Source organism: Bos mutus, chromosome 5 (assembly GCF_027580195.1).
Source record: "Bos mutus isolate GX-2022 chromosome 5, NWIPB_WYAK_1.1, whole genome shotgun sequence".
Lineage (NCBI taxonomy): Eukaryota > Metazoa > Chordata > Mammalia > Artiodactyla > Bovidae > Bos > Bos mutus.
In genome coordinates, this window is record NC_091621.1 from 104,281,602 (window position 1) to 104,307,418 (window position 25,817).

Here is a 25,817-nt window from a genome sequence, read left to right on the forward strand (position 1 = left end):
GGAGTTAAGATGATGTGCTCAGCCTGGACCGCACCGCAGCCTCCCCACTGGGTCCCAGGTCACAGCAGCACACCCCACCTTAAGCACCCCCTCTCGGGTCCATCTCCCTGCCCCTAAACCCTCAACACCTCCATCTTCCACTGCACCAAAGCCAAGGCCACCTGCCTGCAAGTCCCACACAGTGAACTGGGCTGATTTTGCCATGAGTCAGGGTTTCCAGCCCCGACAGAAGCCCTCCTCCGCGGAGCCCCCGAAAGCCCCCTGAAAGTCTGGGCAAGCCCCTCCCCATCTTGGCCCAGGGAGAGCGGTTAGCCTCCTGCTCCCCGGCCCCCTTCTTTGAGTGATGACAGCTCCGTGGGCAGGGGGCTGGAGAGGGGCCAGTGCAGCCAAGCTGAGGCCCCCACCACGCAGACACCTCCCGTGAAAAGGGGGCAAATTTGTTTCAGGAACAAAGACTGGGGTTGGCTGCAGATAAAATCACCCCCATCCTAAGGGGCTGCTGCTGTTTGTCTGTAAACATCCTGGGATAGCAATAAAAGGGGCAGGGCTTTCAGTCCAAACCACCATGCCAAATCAAAGATCAACGCAGATTTATCTGCGAGGGCGTGAGACAGACACAAGATGGAAAGTCCCGTCCCTTGTCATGGCGCTGCCAGCCTTCCCAGGGGGGTGACAGGGCAGCCCCAGCAGCGTGGGTTCTGGCTGGTGGCACCTGCAGCTCACATCCAGGGGGACGTCTGTCTGACCTCAAGGGAGGACCCAGAATCTTCTGCTGGGGCAGAGGGCAAGGACAGTTGGCAGACCTGGACTCAAATGCCAAGAGCATACAGTGATCCGGCCAGGTGGTGACTGCAGGAGAAAGCAGGCCCACCTCCTGTCTCCTGGGCTGGTCCCAGGGCGGTAGTGTTTAAAACTACTGAGGGCTTCCCTGGGGCTCCCAGGTGGCGCTAGTGGTAAGGAACCCGCCTGCCAATCCGGACACCTAAGAGACACGGGTTCGATCCTTGCGTTGGGAAGATCTCCTAGAGAAGGAAATGGCAACCCACTCCAGTATTCTGGAGAATTCCATGGACAGAGGAGCCTGACAGGGTCCATGGGGTCACAAAGAGTCAGACACAACAGAAGTGATTTAGGACGCACACACACACACCTTCCGTTCAACACCAGTGTCTCTGATTTCAAAACTCAAGCTCTTTTGTCTGAATCGGAAATTGCTAAATTAGAGCCCTGGGACCCAACACCGCCTGTCGCCTGTGCTTGTAAATAAAGCTTTATTGGGACACAGCCCTGCCCACTTGTTCACATAACCATGGCTGCTTTCCAGCTGCAACCTGCAGAGCAGAGGCGTTGCGACAGAGACCACACGGCCTGCAACGCACAATTTATTATCCAGCCTTTATAGAAAAAGCTTGCCGACCCGTTTTGTCTACCCTGTGCAGCGCCCCGCCTGCTAGAGACAGGGCCCGTGACCGGACGGTTCCCCTGCCTGGCGGACCCCGTGGGCCCTGGCAGCAGTGTCTTACCAATACAGTTGCCTAGAGCATCTTGTATAAAGCCACTCTTGCACTGTAGCTTGGGTCTGCAGCGGAAGGATCCCAGAGTATTCTGACAGATAAAATCGGGGAGGCAGTTATGAATACCACTCTCACACTCGTCAATATCTGGTACATCATAAAAAAAGGAAATTGTTAGCAAGAGTCCTGCCAGAAGCATCTTACAACACTTTAAAATCACAAGAAAGCTTTTTTTTTTTTTCTTTAAATGCTCATTACTCAGACTATAACCCAAAACATCCCAATAAAGAGGTCACATACAAGAGCCTTAGCCAAACAGGGCTCGTGTTGCTAAAGACTTAAAACTCTGACTATCCCCCCAAGGCTCTTATGATGCAAATTTTGTTATATAATAAATAACCCAGACATTTTCCTGGCAATAGGTGGTTTGGTTTGGTTTGGTTTTCATTTCAGGCTAAGCACATGTTAAGTTTTAGATTATAAAGCGATGATGATCTTAGTGGCAATAAACACAGTCCTTATAAACTTATTCATTCTTCAGTCCTTGCAATATCCCAAATATTAACAATGGTGATTGTCATGACTGAACGTGTTGGCTGCCCTTCCCTTGAAGTTCATGGGCTGTCAGATGTTCAAAAGTGTATACTCAGCTGGCAGGGACCCTGGGTTCTCGTGGTCCAAGCCGCCCAGGGAGTCTGCAGGGGTGGGGAGCACCGAGCTCACCCAAAGGCCCTCGGACGTCAGGAGGGTGTGACTTGCTTTTGAGTTACCCTCATAATTCAACCAACATTTTTACACAAGTGGTTTTGTCGTTCCGAAGGGTTGGAAACCCTCAGCAGAAAAGTATGTTCTAACAGATCCTCATCAAAGGTTTATCTGCCAAATAACATCTATGATTTGGTGGGGAAAAGCCAGCAGCCAAAAATGTCATGCTTTTTACGCAGCGGAAGGGAATATGCTTTGAACTTCAAGGGAGCCTGGAATCAGATGGACAGCAGCTGTTGTGCACAAAAAAAAAAAAAAAAATTGGGGGATGGGACTAGAAAGCACATGTGAGCACCTGAAATTCATCTCCAGTCTTGTTGTTATTTTAAAATTGTTTTTCAGTCTTTATTCTTAAATTGTTACAATACTGCTTCCCCTTTATGTGTTCTGGTAGTTTGGCCACAAGACATGTAAGATATGAGCTCTCCGACCAGGTTCGGAACTCGTACCTTCTTGCACTGGAAGGCAAAGCCCCAACCATTGGAAGGCCAGCGACGGCCCTGGTCTTGTTTTTAAATGATCGTGCTTTGAGCCTTTTCAGAAACCCAAACTCTCCACTGTCATTAACTCAGCATGACGGTCAAGAAGCTAAATCTTCACGAGTGACAGGGTAGGCAGTGCCCCAGGCAAGTCACCGGGGGACACAGCATGGAGCCCCGCACCCCCCAAGCCACCTTCTCATGACATCACAGCTACTCCCGGGGTGCGGCTCTGCGACCCGGAGCCCGCCGTACCTTTGCAGTCATTGTCCTCTGTGAGCTCATAGCCAGTTCCGCAGCTGCTGTCGCGCTGGCAGCGGAAGGAGCCCGCTGTGTTGACGCAGGTTTCCCCGAGCCGGCAGCTCTGGCCGCCCGTGATGCACTCGTTGACATCTAGGAGAGACACAGGCAACGCAGGAGTAACCGGCAAGCACGCCCGATCCTGACGCTGCGTCAGAAGAAACGGACCAGGAGGCAGAGTGGGGTCAGGGCTCTGCATCCATCGAGGGCCCCAGGCCTGTGATAGTCACACTCTGTACCGGAGTGGAGCCCTGGGCGCTCCCCACCAGAGCAAAGCAAAAGCAATGGTTCCTCTCCCCGGCTGATCTATTTCAGATCTACTGCTCCTTCTGAGCATCTGCTAAGCAAGCTCCAGGCCCTGAACTGGAGTCGTGTGACCCTAGAGACCCCCCTATTAGGGCTGTCGCCTCCCTCCATCTCCCCCATCTCACAGACAAGGGGCCAAGAGAGGCTGGGGATGCCACTCAGCAGATCCTGGACTCAGAGCCCAGTCAGACCCCAAGCCCGTGCCCTTTTCCAGCCAGGGGTTCACACTCTCCTGGCTGAAGGCCGTGGCTGTGGAGTGCTGGAAAGCCGGTCCTGGGCCGTAGTTCACCTATGAACAGGGCCCCAAGTTGTGCAAACTGGGCCCTGCCCGGGTGTCAAGCGCAGGCAGAGGCTCTCAGAGCAGGATGACATTTACCTTCACAGGAGACGCCGTCGGGGAGCAGCTGGTACCCCACAAAGCAGGAGCAGACAACTTCCTCCCCCGTGTCCCGGCATTGCTGTTTGCAGGGCCCGCCGCCTGGAACCAGAGCAAATGTGAGCAGAGGCCCGGCGCATCCAGGGACCTCCTGGTGATTTCTCTTTGTTTGGATGGGGCCAGAAGTGCCCTCAAGGTGGACTGATGCAGAAAGGCAGGCTCCCCAGGCTGGAGCCCACTGCAGTCTTCACAGCAACCCCCTTCCCATGAGAGACCCCCAAGGTCTGGCCCTGATCTGACAGATGGAGGGGCGTGCGGGACCCCAATACCCCATTTTCACTGGCACTGCTTCAGTTCCGGCTGCTCACTCACCTGGCTCTCTGAGCATCCCTGGTACCCAACCCTCCAACCACGCTTCCCACAGGGTGGCTAGCGAGATGCTCAAAGAACTAATCTCATGGGGACAAACCTCCACCAGACAAAGATTCCACAAAATGAAGTCCGGACTGCTGCCCAGGGCCTGCACAGCCTGCCCACTTGTCCAGCCTCTTCCCCTCTCCCTGTCCCCTGCCCCTCCCCCGTCCCACAGCCCACCGGGGCCCAGCTGCTGCGGGTCTTCAAGTCTCTGCTCCAGTTGCCGCAACCCCCCCACCCATGTCACTTCTCTGGCTAGTCCATCCTGGCCCACTGCAAACCAACTATCCGCCCCCCTCCTCCAGGAAGATCCCCCCCACGCCCCCCAGGGAGGATTACGGGTCTTTCTGGGGCTCTCTGCTCTCCCTTCCCCCACCCAAGGCCTCGGTGCCAAGTGTCATTGTAACAGACCGCATTATGTTGTGATTAAACTGACTCCCTAATTAAAGCCCAACCATAAGGCAAGTCACTAAATGTCCTAGGGGAGCAGACCTGCCAGTCCAGACGCGTAGGAATGTTCCGTCATGAGAAATAAAGTCTTATCTTATGGAAAACAACACTGTAAGGCCCCACTGACTTTAAATTTGAAAGCATCACTCTTATGAGACAAATGGATATTACAGATGGTATGGGTGGAGCGCCAGGCCGCAAAATGAAGTAACGCTCACCCCCATCCCTTAAGGGGTCCCCAGCCTTGGCAGTCCCTGTCTAGAGTGACCCCCCATAGAGTCACCCACAGAGTCTGTGGGCCGTGATGAAAGGGCTTTGAATGCTAGCTTCTTCGCTACAAGCCACAAGAACGCAGCCCTTGGCTACAAGTCCACCCTCTCCCTCACTCGCCCACCAGGTCCCAGCGAGGAGGAGAGGAAGGGAAGGAGTCCAGGAGTGCAGGTGACCGGGACTCCCAGCCAAAGGGCACATCTCGGGTGAATCCTAGTGAACCCGAGCAGAGCCTGAGGTCAGCTCCCAGAGAGATTAGCATTTGACCCTCCCTTGGGCCTCGTTATCCACCAGCTGGGGAGGCACAGGGCTCACCTCGGCAGCGGTCATTCAGGTAGGGGTCCTCTTGTTCCTCCTCGATCTCAGAAACCTTAGCTAAGGGGAAAGAGGCAAAAACATGTTTGTGCACACGCTGTCCACGCGGTGATCCACACCCACATGAGCACACAGGTCACTCCAAATGTTTTCTCTTCTTGTAAATATCAGGCAGCTAATGCCTGTCTGTACGTCTTCTTATAAACAGCTCAGTGTTCATTTCATCCTTTTGAAAAACAGAATCACACTTACAAAACAAAATGTCGCTACATCTCTAAAAGATCTATTATACCAGAAACGGCAGCGGCACGAGGGCCTGTTAGTCATCCACGCGACGCCACGTGTGGTTATGCTGTCAACGCTACTTAAATATTTCCACAAATGCAGCCACCACAGCCCTACTATAAACTCAGTCACAGCCTCCAAACAAGGCAACGCACCTGGTGAGAGCTTGTTGTTACGGGTCGAACTGTGGGTCCCACCCCCCACCCACCCCCCACAGAAGATGTGAAGTCCTAACCCCCAGTGTCTGGGGACATGATCTTATTTTGGAGCAGGGTCACTGCAGATGATCAGGTTAAGATGAGGTCGTGAGAGGGGGCCCTAATCCAAAGACAAGTGTCCTTACAAAAAGGGGACATTTGGACTCCGTGGCAGATACACAGAGGAAAAGGGAGTGGAGAAACAGGGAGAAGACAGGCATCTCCAAGCCAAGGGATACCGGGGGAGATACTCGGAAGGCCTAGCCCTGCCAACACCATGGTCTCGGACTTCTGGCCTCCAGGCTGGGAGACAATATCTCTGTTGTTTAAGCCCCCCAGTCTGCGACGCCTTCCTAGGGCAGCCCCAGGAAGCAAATACACAGATTTCATCCACTTGGCCTGCAAAGTTCAATTTAGTGCCAGTCATCCATAGTCACTCACTCGGCTTGTTCAACAAAGGTATCTGAGCACCTGCTCTGAGGGTGAAGCACTAGGCACAGACAAGGCCCCCCCGACTTAATAAAAAGATTCAACAGAGGGGGTGGTCCAGTGGCTAAGACTCTGCCCTCCCAACGCAGGGGCCCAGGTTTGATCCCGATCAGGGAACTAGATCCCACAAGATGCAACGAAGAGTTCACATGTCAGAACTAAAAGATCCTGCATGCTGAAACTAAGACCCACTGAAGTCAAATAAATAAATAAAAATGTTTTTAAAAGAGATTCAACACGGCAATAGAACAAAGAGTGACGCGGTGGGGGCCAGGGCCCTGATTTAAAGGGTGGCACTGCACTGGCAGTTCTGACATAAAGGAAACGAGTTAGCCCTTTTAACTCGGGTGGATACACCCAGGAATCCCTAGACAACTTGAAAACCAAGCCCCCTGCTGATGGAAGCCACCACAAGACGGAATGACAGTGACCACAACTCCATCGCAATTCAGCAGCCATCACATTGCAAGGCTGGGTGGGAAAGCACAAACCCAGGGTCTCCTCAGTGCAGCCAGGCCTACAGAAAAGAAGCGAAGAAAGACAGAAAAAAGACGGAGAGGAAATGCGACCCAATGGAAACAGTGTCCATCTCTGTGTTGATCTCCTCTTCCTTCTACCTTCCCGTGTCTTCTAAAACACATACGTGTGAGAGCATGATACACCCACACAGAAAACAGACCTCAGTAAAAACACACACATTAGTAATTCTGCAGTAAATTTCAATATAACATAATTTATAGACACTATGCAAAAGACACAGGAAGGCTCCCCTTGTGGCTCAGACGGTAAAGAATCTGCCTGCATTGCGGGAGACCTGGATTTGATCCCTGGGTCGGAAAGACACCCTGGAGAAGTAAATGGCAATCCACTCCAGTATTCTTGCCTGGAGAACCCCATGGACAGAGGAGCATGGCGGGCTACAGTCCATGGTGTCGCAAGAGCTGAACACGACTGAGCAACTGATACTTTCACTTTCACATTAAAATGTGGGAAGGGTCCCTAAATAATTCAAAAACTTTTCAGCTGGGAAGAAACTAAGCAAGGGACCTTTAGGGTGTGAGTCATCTCTAGGTTGGGAGGCTGGGAGCCCCTTTGCTCAGAATGGTTAATTTGGATGCAACTAGAGATGATCATTAATGGCAGAAAGAGAAGAGGAACTAAAGAGCCTCCTGATGAAGGTGAAAGAGGAAAGTGGAAAAGATGGCTTAAAACTCAACACTCAAAAAACAAAGATCATGGCATCCGGTTTCATCACTTCATGACAAATAGATGGGGAAAATGTGGAAATGGTGTCAGATTTCATTTTTTGGAGGGGCTCCAAAATCAATGCAGACGGTGACTGCTTGCTCTTTGGAAAAATAGTTATGAAAAACCTAGACAAATGTATTAAAAAGCGAGACATCACTTTGCCAAGAAAGGTCCACAGAGTCAAAATTATGATTTTTCCAGTAGTCATGTATGGATGTGAGAGTTGGAGTACAAAGACTGAATGCTGAAGAACTGATGTTGGAAAACTGTGGTGTTGGAAAAGACTCTTGAGAGTCCCTTGGAGAGCAAGATCAAACCAGTCAATCCAAAAGGAAATCAATCCTGAATATTCATTGGAAGGACTGGTAATGAAGCTAAAGTTTCAAAACTTTGGCCACCTGATGCAAAGAACTGACTCATTAAAAAAGACCCTGATGCTGGGAAAGATTGAGGGCAGGAGGAGAAGGGGAGGACAGAGGATGAGATAGTTGGATTGCATCACCGACTCAATGGACATGAGTTTGAGCAAGCTCTGGGAGTTGGTGATGGACACAGAGGCCTGGTGTGCTGCCGTCCGTGGGGCTGCAAAAAGCCAGACACGACTGAGTGACTGAACAAGCGATGATCACAGGGCTTCCCTGGTGGCTCAGTGGTAAAGAATTGGGATCCCTGGGTCAGGAAGATCCCCTGGAGAAGGAAATGGCAACCCACTTCAGTATTCTTGCCTGGAAAATCCTATGGACAGAGGAGCCTGGCGGACTACAGTCCACAGAGTCGCAAATGAGTGGGACATGACTTCATGACTAAACAAGAGACGGTCACACTGAGTGAAGCGAGTCAGAAAGAGAAGGACAAATACCACATGCTCTCACTTATTTGTGGAATCTAAAACACGACTCAAATGAGCCTATCTATGAACAGACAGTGTCACAAACAGAGCAGACCGGTGGCTGCCACAGGAGAGGGTCCTGGTGCGGCATGGACTGGAGGCTGGGGTTAGCAGATGAAAGCGATTACAGACAGAACAGAAGAACAATTGGGTCCTGCTGCGCAGCCCAGGGAACTGCATTCCGCATCCCGTGATAAACCATAATGCAAGAGCATGTGAAGAAGAACGCCCAGGTACGCATAACAGAATCACTGTGCTATGCAGCGGAAATTAACACAACACTGTAATCAACCCTACTAGAAGCCAAAAAGAGAGGGAAAAAAGGAGGTTTGATCTGGGGACCCCTCATCCACTTGGCATTACATCCTGGCAAGGCCCAACTCCCTGCCACGTCCAGCACAGGCCAGGGTGACGGAACCATCCTCCAGAGGACTCACGGTGACAAGGTCAGGGGCATTTGTGGGAAACTGCTACCTGGGTGATGAAGTCATCGAGATTTCCACAGCATTCTTTGGGGGCTAGTATGCTGGGCAAAGAATGCGAGAAGATGAATCTGGAATCTAAGCTTCTTGCAGCTTCAGTCGCCCAATCTGTAGAATGGGCGTAACCAAGATACACCCCAGCACAGCTCCACCCAAAAGAACAGGGTTCTTTCCCCCATCTTAGATAACTCACACTTCCATATAACAATAAAATATCGAAGATAACAACACTTCGATAACTCATAATACAGCTTAGTAGAAAAAGAAGGTTAAGAAAACAGACACAAATCCCAATTTTGTATTTAGATTCAACAGATGTGTGCATGTGTGTGTGTTCAGTCGTATCCGACTCTGCGACCCACGGACTGTAGCCCGCCTGGCTTGTCTGTCCATGGGACTGTCTAGGCAAGAACACTGGAGTGGGTTGCCATTTCCTTCTCCAGGGGATCTTCCCGACCCAGAGGTAGAACCCAGGTCCCCTGCATTGCAGAACAATTCTTTACCATCTGAGCCACCCGGGACGCCCAGACCTGAGTTACTCTATATCAAATGCTTAGAGAAGTTTCTAAAAGGCTTTCGGTCCATCTCTGTGCTTATTTTACCTCAGGCCGTACTGGTCTGTGGGCCCATGTGGCCCCGTGGTAGCACACAGTAGGCCCACAGTAAACGTCAGCGGAAGACAGGAAGGCAGGTCTGTGTCTGAGTGGGGAGGGAACACAGGGAAGTCCTCACAGAGACACCGAGCAAAGTCTGGGGCAAGAAATGAAGCCGACGAAAGGCAAGGGAGAAATAAGACATCTGGAGTAACAGAAAAGCTCAGAGACCATTAACGAACCGAGATATAAATCAACAAAAGTCCTCCCTGGAGACACAGGAGAAAGTCTCCACCAGGGTGAAGAATCTGAGTTTGTTTAGAGTGAAATGTCATCTCTGATTTCAAAAGTCAAGGAGGGAGCCAGAACGTGGTTCCAGTCCCCCTTTATGACTAAGATATCTGAAGTCAGCTGCACGGCAGAGTCCTGGACTTGAGAAGTCAAAACAAAGAATGAAAGGCGGGTCACTTGATCCAGGACCCCAAAGCCACAGGAACGGACGGCCTGGCTCAGGGAGCCCTGGCCTGTGAGCTCTTCCCCTGACCTGCTCCCTGCCCCTTCCCCCACGTTGAACAGAGGGCAGACGGAGCTCAGACTGAGAAGGCAAAGGTCCCACGCAGGCAGCAAGCTTGGGGCAGAGCAGACGCCTGAAATGTTCCAGGGCTGTTTCCATTATGGCATAGGAAACCACTGCATAAGTGGAAGAGATGATTAGACAACCGAGAAGTTTCCTGAACCGTGTAACTGAACCAGGCCCCAAGGCTTCAGGACTGACGTGGCTTCAGACAAATGGGAGGGTGGGGAGCTAAACTGATGGAAATACAGCTGGGAGCTGTCTTGAAGCTGCTTTAGGGGGGTCACCGGCCCCTACACTGAATAAATATCTATGTTTGAATGCTCACAGCCTGCTACTAATGAGTGGTGCCCCCAGCCTCTTGTCCACATGTCGTCAGCTCCCGATGGAAGAGGGCACTGGCCCAGCATCGGAAGGCCAGAGTTCTGCCTCCACCGTGTGCTGGCCACGTGACCTTGAATGCCAGGACCTCATCTGTGAAACGTGGTGAATGAGAGCGTGGCCAGCCACCTACGCTGCCCGAGGCGGCTGGAGGGACGAGGCGAACTGTGACGGCAGACGCCACGTACCGCTTCTCCCATCTCATCCCCGAGTGAGTGGGACTGTAGGCATCCCCATTTCACAGATGAGGAAACTGAGGCCTGGATCCATCAGGTTGCCCCAAATACACGTCAGGACAGGGACATGAACACAGATTCGTCAGATCCCAGATTCCAAGCCCTTGGTTTCACTCCAGGACAGCGAGAAGCATGAACCTGCTCTGACAACCAGAACCGGTCTCTGCAGAGTTAAGGCAACGGTCAACACACGAGCCCACACCACCCGTGATGGTCAGCTTTAGGTGTCCACTTGGTGGGGCTACAGTACTCAGATATTTGATCCAGCACCAGTCGGGACACAGCTGGGATGGTATGTTTTAGATGAGATTGACCCTTAAATCAGCAGACTTTGAATAAAGCAGACTGCCCTCCATCAAGTGGGTGGGCCTCATCCAGTCAGGCAAAGGCCTTAAGAGAAGGACTGGCCTCCCCCAAGCAAGAAGGAACTCTGCTAGCAGACGGCCTTCCGAACTGAGCCAGAAGATGAGTGTTCTCCTGGGCGTCCAGCCTGCATACACAGCCTGCAGGTTTCGAACCTGCCAGCCGCCCACTGTGTGAGCCAGTGAATTAAACCCTTCTCTCCCTCTCTCCCACACCCTATTGGTTCTGCTTCTCTAAATAACCTCGACCGACTGCCCTGCTCCAGAGGAAAGAAAAGGGGGACTTACCTGTTTCTTGGAGGTCCCCGCCGTCCCCCGGGGCAAAGTCTGCCGTCTCCTGGCCCTTGACGCAGCACGCCCGGAAGACCAGCCCGCACTGGTAGCCAACCATGAGGCTGTACTCACAGCTCTGGCCCTGGGCCTGGGCTGCCCGCCCCAGTAGGCAGCAATGGCAGCACCTCTGCAAACACAAGCAGAGACTCTTGATGGAGAAGCCAGACCCGTGACACAGCGGATCCCACGGACCCCTCATCCCCCCCGTGGTAATTCTCCCCGGGCGGGGAAGACACACACCTGACTCGGCTGCCTTTTCTAACCGCTGCCAGGAAATAGCAAAGCCAGCTGAGCCCAAGGCTTGCTGCCCCCTGAACCTCATAGGTCGTGCCTTAAAGGGGCTGATCCTAGCACACGCTCCACAACCCCTGTCTCCCCCCAAACCCCAGCCGATCCAGCAGGGCCTCCAGGGAGAGGGGGGCTAGGAGAGGGGCCCCTGGGGCTCCCACATGGGCTCCCTAAGGGTCCATGCCTTCTGCGTGCTCTGAGATTTCTCTACCACGCCTGGAACGACGAATATACACCTGTCTCCTCCTCCTCAGCCCAGGCAGGGTGGTTCAGACTGCAGGAAGAGAGCCTCAAGACTGGTCAGCAGGTGAGGGACAGAGTCACCTGTGTGCCCCAGTGGTCCCCAAAGCCACATCTGAAGCCCGGAAACAATATTCACCCCTGGCACATGAAAACTTCATTTCGGTCATCATTCTAAGAAACGCACAGAACGTTCCAAAGGTCTGTGGCAGGAGCGGGGGAGGTGGTTTAGCCTGAGCTTCGTGGAGGCTGAGGGTCTCGCATTCTCCAGGAAGAGCAGGAGCCCCAGTGACCTCCTCCACCTCATACGTCCCGAGTCATACTTCCCGGAAACATAAATGGCTCATTGGCCGAAGTGATCAGTTTCCACACCCGTTAGAATGTTCCAGGCCTTTCTCTGAAGTCTGAGGACCCAGGCAGAGCCCCCTTTCTGGGAGGCCGGCTCTAAGCATCTCAGGTCCCAGCTCCCAGGAACCCCCTTGACCAGCCCCCGCTCCCCTGCTCACCCAGCCTCCTCCCATGAAAAGCCCACAAAGGCTGAGGGTGGGCAGAGGGGCACTGGACCCCCAACTCCTCGATGTGGAATATCCCTCCACATCCTACTCTGTGTGAAAAGACGAGCCCCAGAAAGGATCCCCACTCTCCCTCCCGGAATCCAGACTTCATTCCAATTATCGCTCCTTGAAATTACTTCATGGGTTCCTAACGGGGAACAGGAAATCTTTCTTCCAGGGAATTCAGTGTCGTCACCTGGCACCTCCACCAGAAACCCAGATGACCAGGTTAATTAACTTTCCAAACTTGAGCTCCTCCTAGTCGGGCTGTTTTTCTCCCTCGTAAGTGGTAAGGGAGGGACAGCCTAGTTTATTTGCAGTTTTCAGACCTCGGAACGCTCTCAGGAACCTCTCCACATCCGTGCAAAGATGCAGGCCTTCCACAGGGACAGAGGCCCCGGGGACCTGGCCTGGACCTGGAGTCAAGGGTGATGACATCCACTCATCGCTGACCTTCTGGACAGAGTTCCCTCTGGGCCAGATGACCCCGCTCCCAGCCCTGCCTCACTGCTGATCTTGAAAGGACCCTTGCTGAGAGGTCACTTTGGAGTGTGGGCCTCTCTGAACCTCAGTCTTTTCTTCTAGGGCAGTTATGGAGGCCATGCGTTCTCAGAGGCATACGTGGGGGCCCATTCTGAACTCTGACTAGCTGGGGAGAGTAGAGGCGTTTGAGGGCCTCCTGGGGGCGGGGGTGGGGATGCCTACCTTGAATTGAGGGTTCAGAAGGCCCTGAGTCCAGGTAACCCATGCTCTGACCTTTGAGTCCCTGTTTGAAGCCCTGGGACTGGCAGTCCGTGGGCCCCGACCTTTGCGGCACCGGGGGCTGGTTTCATGGAAGACAGTTTTTCCACGAACTGGGGTGGAGGATGGTTTCGGGGTGATTCAAGCACACTGTTTATTGTGCACTTTACATCTGATCTGATGCCGCCGCTGATCCAACAGCAGGCACCGGCACGCGGTCCGGAGGCTGGGGACCCCCGCTGGCAGGCTTCAGGGCAGGGCTGGGTCACTTCACCCCATGTCCCAGTGCTGGAAGGGGCCTGGGCAGCAGAGCTAAGAGTCTGCGCACCCAACGCAGAGGATCCGGGTTCAATCTCTGTTCAGGGAACTAGACCCCGCATGCTGAAACTCTGGGGTGTTGCCCGGAGTTTACTGCGTAAACTGGAGCTGGTGGGGAGACCTGAGTGGCCCTTCCAGCCCCCAGGGCTTTTTGCACACCCTGCTGCTCAGAGGGAAAGGCTGCCTGAGTTTGGGGTGCAGGGAGGAGAGTGCCCCAGGCCTCGGACTGCAGAAGGGATGGCTGCGCCGGGAGGGCGGGTCCTCACCTTCACGAACATGGCCTCGAGGCTGGTGTTGTCGCCGCGTGGTGTGGCGCAGCTGTCCTGCTCATTGGCCAGGTTGATGCCCGTGGCGCAGTGCAGCTCCTCCAGCTGGTTCTGGCAACATTGCTCCTGAACCATCCTGTGGGCAGAGGGTGTGGGATGTGCCAGGGGCTCTGCGGGGTTGCAAGGGTCTGCCAGGTGTACCCAGGGCCTGGGAGCAGTAGCCCCTCGGGGACGGCAGCCCTGTCACATTTGAGGGTCCCCCTCCTTCCCCCACCCCTGCTGCTCATCCACAGACACGCCAAGATACACACACAGCACCCGCATACGGAAGGTGGTCAACAGAGTTTGATTAGAAAGACTGAATGCACGGTGGTGTCTGGGAGTGGTTTCGACAGGCCGACTTCATCTCTCTTGAGCGCTGAGCCTCATCCAGAGAAAGTTCCCAGCTATTTATAACACAAATCAGATTATGGCTGGGATTTTCCTGGTCGTCCTGTGGCTGACTCTGCACTCCCAACGCAGGAGACAAGGGTTCAGTACCTGGTCAGGGAACTAGACCCCACATGCTGCAGTAAGACCCAGCACAGCCCAATGAGTTGGGTTTTTTTGAATTAAAAACAAATTTTAAAAAACAGATGAGGGCTGGCTCAGGTCTGGACCCTCTTATCCTTTATTAATATCTCCCCAGGTTCCAGAATCAGAGGAAATAGCTCCGGCGAGGCAGAGGAGGTTGCCACGGCCAAGAGTGATGGGTGGTAGCAACAGTGAGCCCAGGCCACCGCACCCCCATCTCCTAGCCCTTCTAGGGTCTCCGGGAAGAAGGTCCACAAGGTGGATCTGCCCGAGGTGGTCCCTCAGACACAGCTCCAGGCAGGGAGGGAAGGGACATGAGGGAGCAAGAGGTGTGTGGTCACAGGCGTGGCTCCCCTCAGACCTCGGAGAACCTTGGCTCTGGGGTTGCCAACAAGGGCAGGAAGAGCTGCCAGGCCTTCGCTGGACCGGAGAGGGTGGGGCCTCCCCGTGTGGCTGGCCAGGCGACCTTGGCCCCAGCCTCCACTCTGTGGGGCTGGAGCTCCTCACCCAGCTTCTCATACACTTCTAGAACTGTCCATGGGCTCCAGCCTGGATCTATCAATACACACAGAGATAGACTGCAGGTTTAGCTCCAGACCACCACGGTAAAGTGAGCCACACAAATTCTCTAGTTCCTTGGAGCATATGAGAGTTACGCTTGCACTGTACTGCAGCCCATAAAGTGTGCATAGCGTTATGTCTAGAAAGTAAAACATACTTTAATAAAAATCATCGTTGCTAAAGAATGCTAGCCTTCATCTGACAACATGGTATTACCACAAACCTTCAATTTGTTAAAAAAAAAAAAATTCCAACCTTTGAAGCATAAGAAAATGAAACATGCCTATACTCTGTTACCACACATTGGCTCATGCCCTTGGTGAATTTGCAAATAACCGGCATTTTACTAAATTGTTAGGGAGAGCTAACAGATGTGGGTCCAACTATCCATTCATTCAAAGATGTTTACTGGCTGAACAGAAAAAAATGAGTGTTGTGGAGAACTTGAACCCTTGTGCACTGTGGGTGGGAGTGTTAGCTGGTGCAGCACAGCAGTTCCTCAAAAAATTTCAGACAGAATGAGCCTAGGATCCAGCGATCCTAACTCTGGGTATAAACCCGGAAGGATAGAAAGCAGTTGACTCAGACACTGGCGCACCTAGGTTCACGGCAGCATGATTCATAACCGCCAGAAGATGGGAGCAACCCAAGTATCCATCGAGGAACAGACAAGCCAAGTGTGGTCTGTGCGTATGAAGGAGCTGAACACGGCCTCAACCAGGAAGAAAACCCAAACACGTGTTACAAGGTTTTCAGAGAAACTCTGAGGACAGAGAGCTAAGTGAAAGAAGCCAGACACAAAAGGATAAACACTGTGATTCCATTTGCATGAGGGACCCAGAAGAGTCAGACTTACGAAGACGGGAAACAGAAGGGATGGGCTGGGGCAGGGAGGGTAACAAGGAGTTTCTGCCTCAGTTTAGGAAGATGACAAAGTTCTGGGGACGGTGGGACAGTGATGCAAATATACTGAACTGTACCCCTAAACATGGTCACGACGGTGCAATCTGCAGGAAATGGCACCCCACTCCAGTATTTGTGCCTGGAAAATTCCATGGGCAGGGAAGCCTGAAGGGTTACAGTCCAGGGAGCCACAAAGAGTTGGACACGACTATTATGTATATTTTACTGCAATTAAAAAAAAATTGTTTTTTGGTTGCAACCCTACTGTGTGCCAGGCCCATGCAGAGGCTTCGGGGATGAGAGAGGGACGTCTTGGAGGGGAAGCACAGCTTCCCACACTGGGGTCCTTCCAGCATAGAAGTTATGAAGCTCTACTCGGGTGGGCTTGGGCCAGAGTTGGGCGTCTGGAGAGCTGGACAGCGGTTTAGTTGCTCAGTCATGTCCACCTCTTTGCAACCCCATGGACTGTAGCCCGTCAGGCTCCTCTGTCTGTGGGATTTCCCAGGCAAGAATACTGGAGTGGGTTACCATTTCCTCCAGGGATCTTCCTGACCCAGGGATCAAACCCGAGTCTCCAGCATTGCAGGCGGATTTGGAGCCGCTCTCCCCTTACTGCCCTTTGACTTGGACATGCGATCTTGCATTCACCTGGCTGGCTTGCTCGCGTCCTTCAGGCCCTGGTGAGACACCCATTCTCAGCAAGGTGCCCTCAAACATCTCTATCTGAAACCATAAACTCAGCAAGGTGCCCTCAAACATCTCTCTCTGAAAGGAGACCCGGCCTCTTGTCCCTGGGCTTTCCCAGGGAAAGAAGGCACCTTGTGCCTTCTTACAAACCAGAGACTTTACCATGTCATCGTCTGCATCCTCCGAAGAGATTTTGCTTATTTTGTTCATTGATTTACCCCCATCTCCTCCAGGAGAGCCTCAGTACAATTAGTGAAATACATGAAGGGGATCAGAGAGTGACTGGTGGATTGAGAAACATCAGCTCAGGATCCGCCTTAGGTTTCGACTCCATGCTAACATGCTAAGTCAACTCAGTCATGTCTGACCCTTTGCAATCTTATGGACTATAGCCCGCCAGGCCCTTCTCTCCATGGGATTTCCCAGGCAAGAATACTGGAGTGGGTTGCCATTTCCTCCTCCAGGGGATCTTCCATACCCAGGGATCGAACCCACGTCCCTTAGGTCTCCTGCATTGGCAGACAGGTTCTTTACCACTAGCACCACTTGTGAACTCCATGTGGATCCAAATTCCCTCGTGGGCTGCATTCAACCCAAAGTTTTAGGCAAATTTATATTTGGGCTTCCCTCATAGCTCAGTCAGTGAAGAATCTGCCTGCAATGGAGGAGACCCGGGTTCAATTCCTGGGTCAGGAAGATCCCCTGGATAAGGAAATGGCAACCCACTGCAGTATTCTTGCCTGGAGAATCCCACGGACAGAGGAGCCTGGCGGGCTGCAGTCCATGGGGTCACAAGAGTCGGACACGACTGAGCAACTAAACCACCACCACATTTGGGTCGTGAGGCCAACCATATCTGGTTGAGACTAGAATGCACGGCGAAGCCTGAATTGAAACGTCATCTGCCGTCTCTCCTGATCACCCCCAAATGTGCCACGTGTCAGAGGCTTGGGCAGAAGCCACACGTGCCCGGCTAGAACCCATGTGTGCTGGGAGGTGCCGGGGCCCCTGCAGTCCTCTCCGATCCCCTCACCTACCAGAGCGTCTACCCTGGGCTTCTTGGGCACCACAGAACCCTGGGTGCCTTCCTCCCCCAGCTCTGCCCAGGAGGGCTCGGCCTGGGGCCTGCCCACCTATGCGATCCCATTCTCTTCACCCTGAGCTTAGAACAGCACCAGGGATCAATCAAGATTTGCCAAATGAATGAAAACTTAAAACCGGAGGGCCTGGCACAATACCACTTTGAAGGAGAAAAATAACGCTGGAATTATTGAGTGACCAGGTGGCTGGTGGTTCTTGTTTCCTGTACCCTTTAACTTGTAAGAGCACCCTCATAAACCAGATTTGATTTCTGACCTGCTCTCTCCCTTCTCTCCCTTCATTAAAAACACTGAACCTGTGGGGCCTTCCCTGGCAGCCCAGTGGATAGGATTCTGTTCTTCTTCTACAATGAGCACGGGTTTGAGCCTTGGTTGGGGATCTAAGATCCTGCATGCTGCGAGCTTCAGCCAAAAAAAAATTTTTTTTAATAAAAATGTTTTTTAAAAAAGAAAGACTAGGACAGAAACACACAGAGAGAGAAGACATGAGGACGTGGGGAGAGGTGGCATCTCCAAGCCCAGGAGAGACGTGTCAGGAGGAACTAGGATCTCAGACGGCTGTCTTCAGACTGTGAGGCAGTAAATGTCTGTGGTTTAAGCCGCCCAGGCAGAGGTGTCTGTGCTGGTGGCCTGAGCAGACGAGTATACTCTTCTGCCTAGGGTGGTGGTCCTGGCTGATTCCCTCCCCTCGGTCATCATCACTGTCCTGGTTTAACATTTGGGGAAACCAAGGGTCCAAGCTGGCTCAAGTCACACAGCCTGAAAGCAAGCCCGATGGGTCCCCAGGGCCTGTCTGCCTTTCTGGCCCAGTCTGTAAACAGAATGTTTGGCGCTCACCAGCTAGCTTCGCCCCGAACTGCCAGCCACCCTCTGACATTTCTAGTGCGAAGCCTCACGCCAAGATCTCAGCTCTTACTCATCAGACACGCCGTAAATCCTCATGGCACAGTCTCCACTCAGTTCAGACAATCCGAGCGCCCTCTTCTCTCCTTCCCTTGTTTGGTCTATAATGCTTTCGACTTTTCAAGAATTTCCTCAATGGAGCTTTACATCCTCCGTCACTGCTGGCAGGCAGCAGCCTCTCAATGCTCGATGCCAACACAAATGCAGGACTCCAGAACGAGGCGGACGAGCCTCCCCTGTGCATTCTTTCTGTCTGTGGCAGCTCTCCATCCAGCACCCCCAGGTCAGAGCTGCCTTGGCTCGGACCAGGGGCAGAGAGCAGGAACGGATGGCATGTGATGGAACATGTTCATACCCTCGCCTCCCGACCTCTGCTCCCCAGGCAAGCAGATCTGGGTCCAAGTCCTAAAGCCTCCAGTTGAGCACTCTGGGGGAAAGCTCAGTTTTCTCATCTGTAAAATGGGTCTTAGTAACAGAGTTAAACGAGATGCTGGGCAGCAAATGCCTAGCACAAAGTAGGTGCTTCCTAAAGACTTGTTATTATTTTTATATTATTTTGACAGTGATGATTGACATGACATGTATTTATCACTTATTATAAGCTTCCAGTCAGGTGTTCAGTTGCCTCAGTCGTGTCTGACTCTTTGTTACCCCATGGACTGTAGCCCACCAGGCTCCTCTGTTCATGGGGATTCTCCAGGCAAGATTACTGGAGTGGGTTGCCATTTCCTTCTCCAGGGGATCTTCCCAATCCAGGGATCGAACCTGGGTCTCCTGCACTGCTGGCAGATTCTGTACCGCTGAGTCACCAGGGAAGCCACTTCTAAGCTTACGTCCTTCCAAAACTTTGAAGGAGCTTGAGTTAATTTAGAGAGAGAGGAATAAACATAGCTGATCCAGACGCTGGCTACCGCATAAAGTGGAAAACGGCCTAGGAGGACTTTTGCTCTGGGACTGGCTCGTCTGGGTGTCGGGGTCTGAAAGTGGCCGTGCTTTTACTGGCAAAGCACTTCCAGTGCTTTGAGATCACATGACCTCACCTGCCCCCAGTAACCACCCCCTTTCTGGGTGACTTGGTCACAGTGCCCAGCTGTGGCAGCAAGGGCTGCAAACCCAGATCTTCTTGAATGCAGCCTGGTGAAATGTCAGGATGCCCCGATAATGCCAGGGAGGCGGGGGAAGGGTGAGCGGAGACATGTAAGAGGACCGTGGGGGCACAGAGGAGGGAGGGAGGCAGGGGTCAGCAGCCCACTGCACCCCCCAGCCCACAGCCTGGCCCTGGCACCTAGCCTCCCCCCGGGGGTCTGCCACCCACTCTCCCTTCCTCTCCTGCTTTTGTCTGCAGGAGTGCTCTTCTGGTGAAGTGCTGGCAGACATACCTGCATTCCTTGGATTCCGAGGCGTAGGGCAGCGAGCAGGCCCTGTGCTCGGTGGCCATTCGATGTCCGTCTGCACAGCAGGCCTCCATGGAGACGTCTGCGCCCGCTGTGCAGGGAGGAGAACAGAGTGACAGGCGGCAGGCGACTCAACACACCCCACAGGGCCCCTGGGATGGGCAGCCTCCCTTGGGTGGCTGAGGGAGCCCCACTCCCGGCCGCACCATCTGCACACAGCATCCCAGGGTGATGCTGAAGCACCCTTCAGTCACTCGACAAGCACATCCTGAAAACTCCACTGGGGCTGGGGCTGGGAGACCCAGGAGCGTGCTCCTCCTGGAAAGGCCTGACACCTCAACCACGATCTTCCCAAAACAGTTCTGTCAGGGCTGCGGCTCAGCACCCAGGATCCCTGCCCCAGGGCCAGAGGCTGGGGACACAGGCAGCCCGGTGCTCAGGGTATCCAGGACACGACCGACCCACTCCTGCGGGGCTCAGAGATGGTTTGTCTCACTAAAGACAACAGTGCAGAATGGAGGAGGCCTGGAGCGTCCCCCAAACGGGGACAACCAAGGAAGGCTTCCCCCGAGAGTGGACAGTGAACACCCAGGGGGAGGGCACCCGGGGGGAGGGTACCCAGGGAGAGGGCACCCGGGGGGAAGCACCCAGGGTGGGGGCACCCGGGGGGAGGGCACCTGGGGGGCACCCGGGGGGAGGGTACCCGGGGTGAGGGCACCCGGGGAAGAGCACCCAGGGGGAGGGCACCCAGGGGGAAGGAACAGAAATCCAGGTGCTTCAATTGCAGCCAAGCCTGCCCCGGGGGGAAGCAAGGAGCCTGCATTTCTGAGACCCACTCCTCGTTCTCATTTAACCATCATTGCCACTTGCTAGGACCTCAGAACTGAAGCTGGTGACGGTTTCTGCCCCAGACTTATCACAGATTCGCCTCTTTGCTTACAAAAAGGAAAGATGGCCGCTGGCACACCCACGCCCTCACGGCTGCACTGGCCCCGTGACGGGCCCCCCGGCTCACAGAAGGAGAGGACCCCATGGTTACCAAAGGGAGGAGCCGCCCAGCACCAGGGTGCCCTCAGCCCCAGTTCCTTTCACGGCCAGGAGGGGCCGAGAGGGGCAACCGTCTGTGCACCTGGGCAGAAGGTCACTTCTGGGCAGGACATTTCAAAATTGGACTTTATGGAACATGCTTTCTCACGGCTGGCTTTCGCACACCCCATGGGGTAAATCCCACCACGCTTGGCACCGTTTCCTGGCACCAAGGGCCATGGGTGTTTTGTTTGAGCCCACCGTCCTTCTAAGGCCCAGCCCTCAAGGTGGCCCCAGAAGAGAGGGCCACTCCTGGACTCAGCTTGAGGCCAATGTGTCCAGTAACACCAGCTGTGACCACCTGCCCACGGCCACCTCGACCGCCACTGGGGAGAAACTGTGCCTGGAGCCCTGAGGCAGCAAGTGGTCACCCCCAGAAGACCTAGTGAGTGTGGTCCACACCGGCATGAAGAGCCAGGGGCTGCACAGGCCGTTTCCTCTTAAATTGCTTTTTATTCATTTATTTTTTAACACCAAAAACATTTTGCATTGAGGTACAGCCAATTAACAATGCTGTGGTAGTTTCAAGTGAACAGCGAAGGGACTCAGCCATACATAAACACGTATCCATTCTCCCCCAAATCCTTCTCCCATCCAGGCTGGCACATAACATTGAGCAGAGTTCCGTGTGCTATGCAATGTCTTTCTTGATATCCATCTTAAATAGAGCAGCGTGTACATGACCTTCCCAAAGTCCCTAGCTATCCCTTCCCCACCCCCGGCAACCATAAATCTGTTTTCTAAGTCTGTGAGTCTCTTCCTGCTTCGTAAGTCCGTTTGTATCATTTCTTTTTAGATTCCACATCCAAGGGATGTCACGGATTTTCCCTCCTCTGCCTGACTTACTTCACTCAGTGTGACCATCTCGAGGGCCATCCATGTTGCTGCAAATGGAGAAGAAAGGGCCTCGCCAAGTCCCCGGATGGTGACCCCAGGACCCCCATCCCAGGCCTTCTGGGGAGCGCTGAGCAGAAGATCCACCCGCCCAACCCCAGCCTGGCAGTGGGAGTCCCCAGGGCCTGATCAAGGGTGACGGTCCATCCCAGAGCAAAGCCTGCCGGCCCACAGCCCCCCGGCCACCTGACCCCTCCCCATCACGGCTGTCCCCCTCAAAGCCGTTTGGTGACTGTGGGGGACACTGTGGGCTGGGGCCCAGATAGTAATAAAGTGAGTGTCACTGGCTTCTCAAATGAGTGCTCCCCCACGGGGGGAGACTTCCGGTTGCGGGGATGACCTCCAGGGGTCCCACTCCTTCCTTCCTTCCTTCCTTCATTCATTTTTGCTCCAACTGATTTTAAGAAAAGTTTTCACGAAACACCAGACCTGACCTGTCGTAGATACGACGCCCGTGGTTCACTCACAGGATGAGTGACCAGCCACGTGGCTGGACGCTGAGGCCAATATCCCCTGTGCTGTCCCCCCGCAGCCCAACCCCCGCGGGCCCCACGTAGCTCTCCTGCCTGCGGCCTTGCCCCCTGGGGCTCTCACAGCGCCTCCAGCCCTGGCCAACCCCGCCCCTGCCCCATCCAGCCTCTCCCCGCCTCCCGTAGCCCTCCTGCCAGCAGCCCGGCCGGAGCAAACTCTCCATTGACAACATGTGTCTGCCTCGCCCTCCCACCCACGCAGAGCTGGGCCTGCTTCTCATCCCGGACCTCAGCTCAAAGCTGGCCCTTCGCAGCGACAGGGTTGAGTAGGAAGAGGATCAGCTTTGGAGCCAAACAGGCTTGGGATCCGATCCCAGGTTCAACGCTTGCTTGCTCTGTGACCCTCCCTGGGCAGGACGCTTCAGCTCTCTGAACCACGGCTTCCTCAGCAGCAAAATGGGGGCTCACAATACCTTTGCAAAGTGGCTGAGGAGACGGATAGAGCTTATAAAGTTCCGAGCACACAGGGAGCTCCAGTAAACAGTGGCTGCAGGACACGTGAAAGGAACAAAGGAAACCTGCTTGCTGTTGCCCGTGAGGAATGGGGGCAACATGGCCCCGTCCTGGGGTGCAGAACGGCTGGGGTGGTAGCTCCTACGCCTCCCTCAACTCTGAAAAAGGTGAGCGTGGGGAAAGAAAGCTCAGACTCCCGCAGCCGGCTCAGCAGGGCAAGAACTTTGTGCCCCAAACTGCAGAAACATTTGGAAATGATTCCCACTGGGGAGCCCTGAGCACTTTGCAGCTTATTCTCAGTAGAACAATAAAATGTGAAGTTCTTCCCTCAATACAGAAACTTGGAATGTCCCCAGAATGCTCCAAGCCATAGAGCTGGAACTCCCAGCGGGGGGTCAGCATACCCTCCTCGGGTGGGAGGTGCCCCCCCAAGCACTCCCCCATCAGAGGGGTCACGGGGAGCCCACGGTGAGGCGGGACGGTCACTCGGCAGAGGTCAGAGCAGACAGAACACTGTTGTCTTCCTCATAACAGCCCCACACGGAAGGGTCCCAGCCCTCCCACCCCCACCCCTCACCCCCTTAAATTGCTGCTGATGCCACCATGCCAGGCACGTCACACTGTTGGGTAGAAGTAGCTTTGTCTCCAGCCCACACCCCGTCTCTGGGCATCTACATCACTTCTGATATTTCACTACAGAAATATACAGCTCTGGATTGAATATCTTCAACCCACCTTGTCTTCAGATTCTAAAGGTCCCCAACTTGGCTACTCCACTGAAACCAGGTTGAGTGCGACATGCTATCTTTCCTTATGTCCTATGGATATTAGTTACGTATGCATCCTTGGGTCAAAATTACTTTGGGTAACTGTCCCATAATTGTTGTTCTGAGGAGCTGAGCACCCAACATTAAACAAAAACCCTTCCTTCAAACTGTTATTGTTGCTTTCTGGACGTGATGGGAGAACCCCCTGCCGGCATCACTTCTCCCACCCACACTCAGCAAGGACTCGGCACCATCGGCAGAAGGGGAAAGAGGGACGGAATTCTAGGCTGTGGCCCCACTCTGTCATAGGGCACATGGCTAGGCCGGGCGGGAGGCAAGAAGAGAACCGAGGTGTCAGCCTCACCTGATGCTACACCTCACCGGTACCAAGGGTTTCCGCAGCAGCCAACGGCATCAGGCCCACCACTCCCACCAGCAGACCCTGAAAGCATCTCCCAAAGGGTATAAAATGGAAGAAACCTCAGGCACAGCCTCCGTGTCTGAGCCACCTTCCTAAATCATGCCATGAGAGCAACCTGAAGCGACAAGGCTGTCATGGCTACTTCGGTCCCCAACCCTGGGAGCGATGCCACTCGCTCACGCCCACCACACTCTCACTGGTCACTCAACACCCGTCCTGGGCAGGAAGTGCTCTTTAGAGAGAAGTGGAGCTTCGGGCGAGTCTGGAATGTTCTACCTTGGGTCGCTTCCCTCTCCAAGAAGAAACCTCAGCAAAGCACAGTTTTCATCTCCGGTCCCTGCGATCTGACTGTGTGGATGAGAACCACAAAGATGGAATCCCGAGACCATGTCCTTCCAAAACATGGGGCATCAGAAGGCCCTTCACGCACATGGAATGCTGAGATACGAGACGGTGGTTGCTTAGCTCTCTACTTGGTTTTATTTTAATCCCCTCATTTGGGAAAATGAAGAGTTAAAGCAAGGCTCGCACCCCAGCTGCCGCACAGCACTGCCTGAAGCTGCAGCAGAGAGCGGGAGGGGGTCCCCATGGTGTGTAGGACCTGCATAACTGGGAAGCCTGAGCTGCAATGAGATGCCAACGGGAAATTCCAACCAGACAGAATCATGCCAGACTCAGCCCATTCCCACCCCCTGCAGGGCTCCCCCCCACCTCCCAAGCCTGGGAGCCAGCAGACACCCCTCTTAGGGCTCGTCCATGTGCCAGGCTCTCTCTGACCCTGGGGTGTGGGCTCCAGAATCAGGACTCTGTTTTCAAGGAGATGACAACCCAGGGAGATGCCAGGAGACTGTTCCTGGGTGTGTCCCAGGGCCTCTGTGTCCCTTTGCGGCCGAGGATGAGGACTGACCCATCTCCCTCCTCGAGGCCCCCAGCCTTCCCGGGAGGAAGCAGGGGGCGCTGAGGCTGTTCTTATGGCTCCAGTCCCGTCCCTAACATAAGAACAGCTGGTGCCCACACACCCCCGGACATCAGCCCCCAGCAGAGAGACGGGGTCTCAGATAGAGAACCAGCTGAGAGGAGGCGGCGAGAGACAGGACCAGACGGCACACCCCTGAGAAGGTGACGAGAACCCCACTCCACGTTGCTCCCTCCAGGCAGCTCACGTGAGCTCCTGGACCAACCCCCGTGGACGTGCGGGCCATCCTCCTTCTGCCCCATCTCTCCAGCATCTCCCCCTGCAGGACCCGAATCCTCTGCTTCCCCTCTCACCTCTCAGAGCACGTGTGCACACCTGTCAAGTATCCTCTGCACCCGGCCTTTGGAAACTGAAGCTCTGCCAGGCTGGGGGTCTTGGGTCCACTCCTCTGCTTGGACTAGCTCATTCACACCCATTCAAAGGCCCTCTCCTCCAGGAAGTCCTCCCTAACCACCGCCCCCACCTCCCAACACACACCCACACACACGTGCAAACATGGGGCAGAGGCCTTTCCTTTCGTGGTCTCTTTGCTCCCCAAACTTTCCAGCACTTTAGCACAAGTAATTAACTGTATGTGTCTCTGTGCCACAAGGGCTAGACAGGAGACTCATTCTGCCCCTGGACCCGCGGCCATCCCAGAGCCAGAAGTGTCCAGGAAGTGACGAACAGATGAATGATCTCGTGTGATCTGAGCAACCTTGGACACAGAGGATGGAAAGAGATGAAGCGTGTTGCCCGAGGCCACGGGACAAACAGAGGCAGCATTCGAATCCAGCTGTGACTCTAAAGCTGACACCCACCCACCGTAAGACCAGAAACGGTGGCTCCTCCCTAAAGCTGGAGTTAGAAATACGGGAGACTTTTCAGATGGAAAGACGAGTGAGGCGGTTTGTTCCGCGTCCTG

General features: G+C 54.0%; 1 protein-coding gene across 2 annotated transcripts in view; it reads right to left on the reverse strand.

Moving 5' to 3' along the window:
• FBLN1 (fibulin 1) overlaps window positions 1-25,817 on the reverse strand; it is an 80,924-nt gene that overhangs the window by 47,910 nt on the left and 7,197 nt on the right. For both annotated transcript variants that reach the window (XM_070371445.1, XM_070371446.1), the window contains exons 2-8: window positions 19,772-19,877; window positions 13,666-13,801; window positions 11,214-11,385; window positions 5,190-5,249; window positions 3,741-3,842; window positions 3,014-3,151; window positions 1,524-1,661 (exon numbers count right to left, since the gene is read on the reverse strand). In XM_070371445.1, the coding sequence (XP_070227546.1) occupies window positions 1,524-1,661; window positions 3,014-3,151; window positions 3,741-3,842; window positions 5,190-5,249; window positions 11,214-11,385; window positions 13,666-13,801; window positions 19,772-19,877 (852 nt within the window). The remainder of the gene's footprint in view (window positions 1-1,523; window positions 1,662-3,013; window positions 3,152-3,740; window positions 3,843-5,189; window positions 5,250-11,213; window positions 11,386-13,665; window positions 13,802-19,771; window positions 19,878-25,817) is intronic.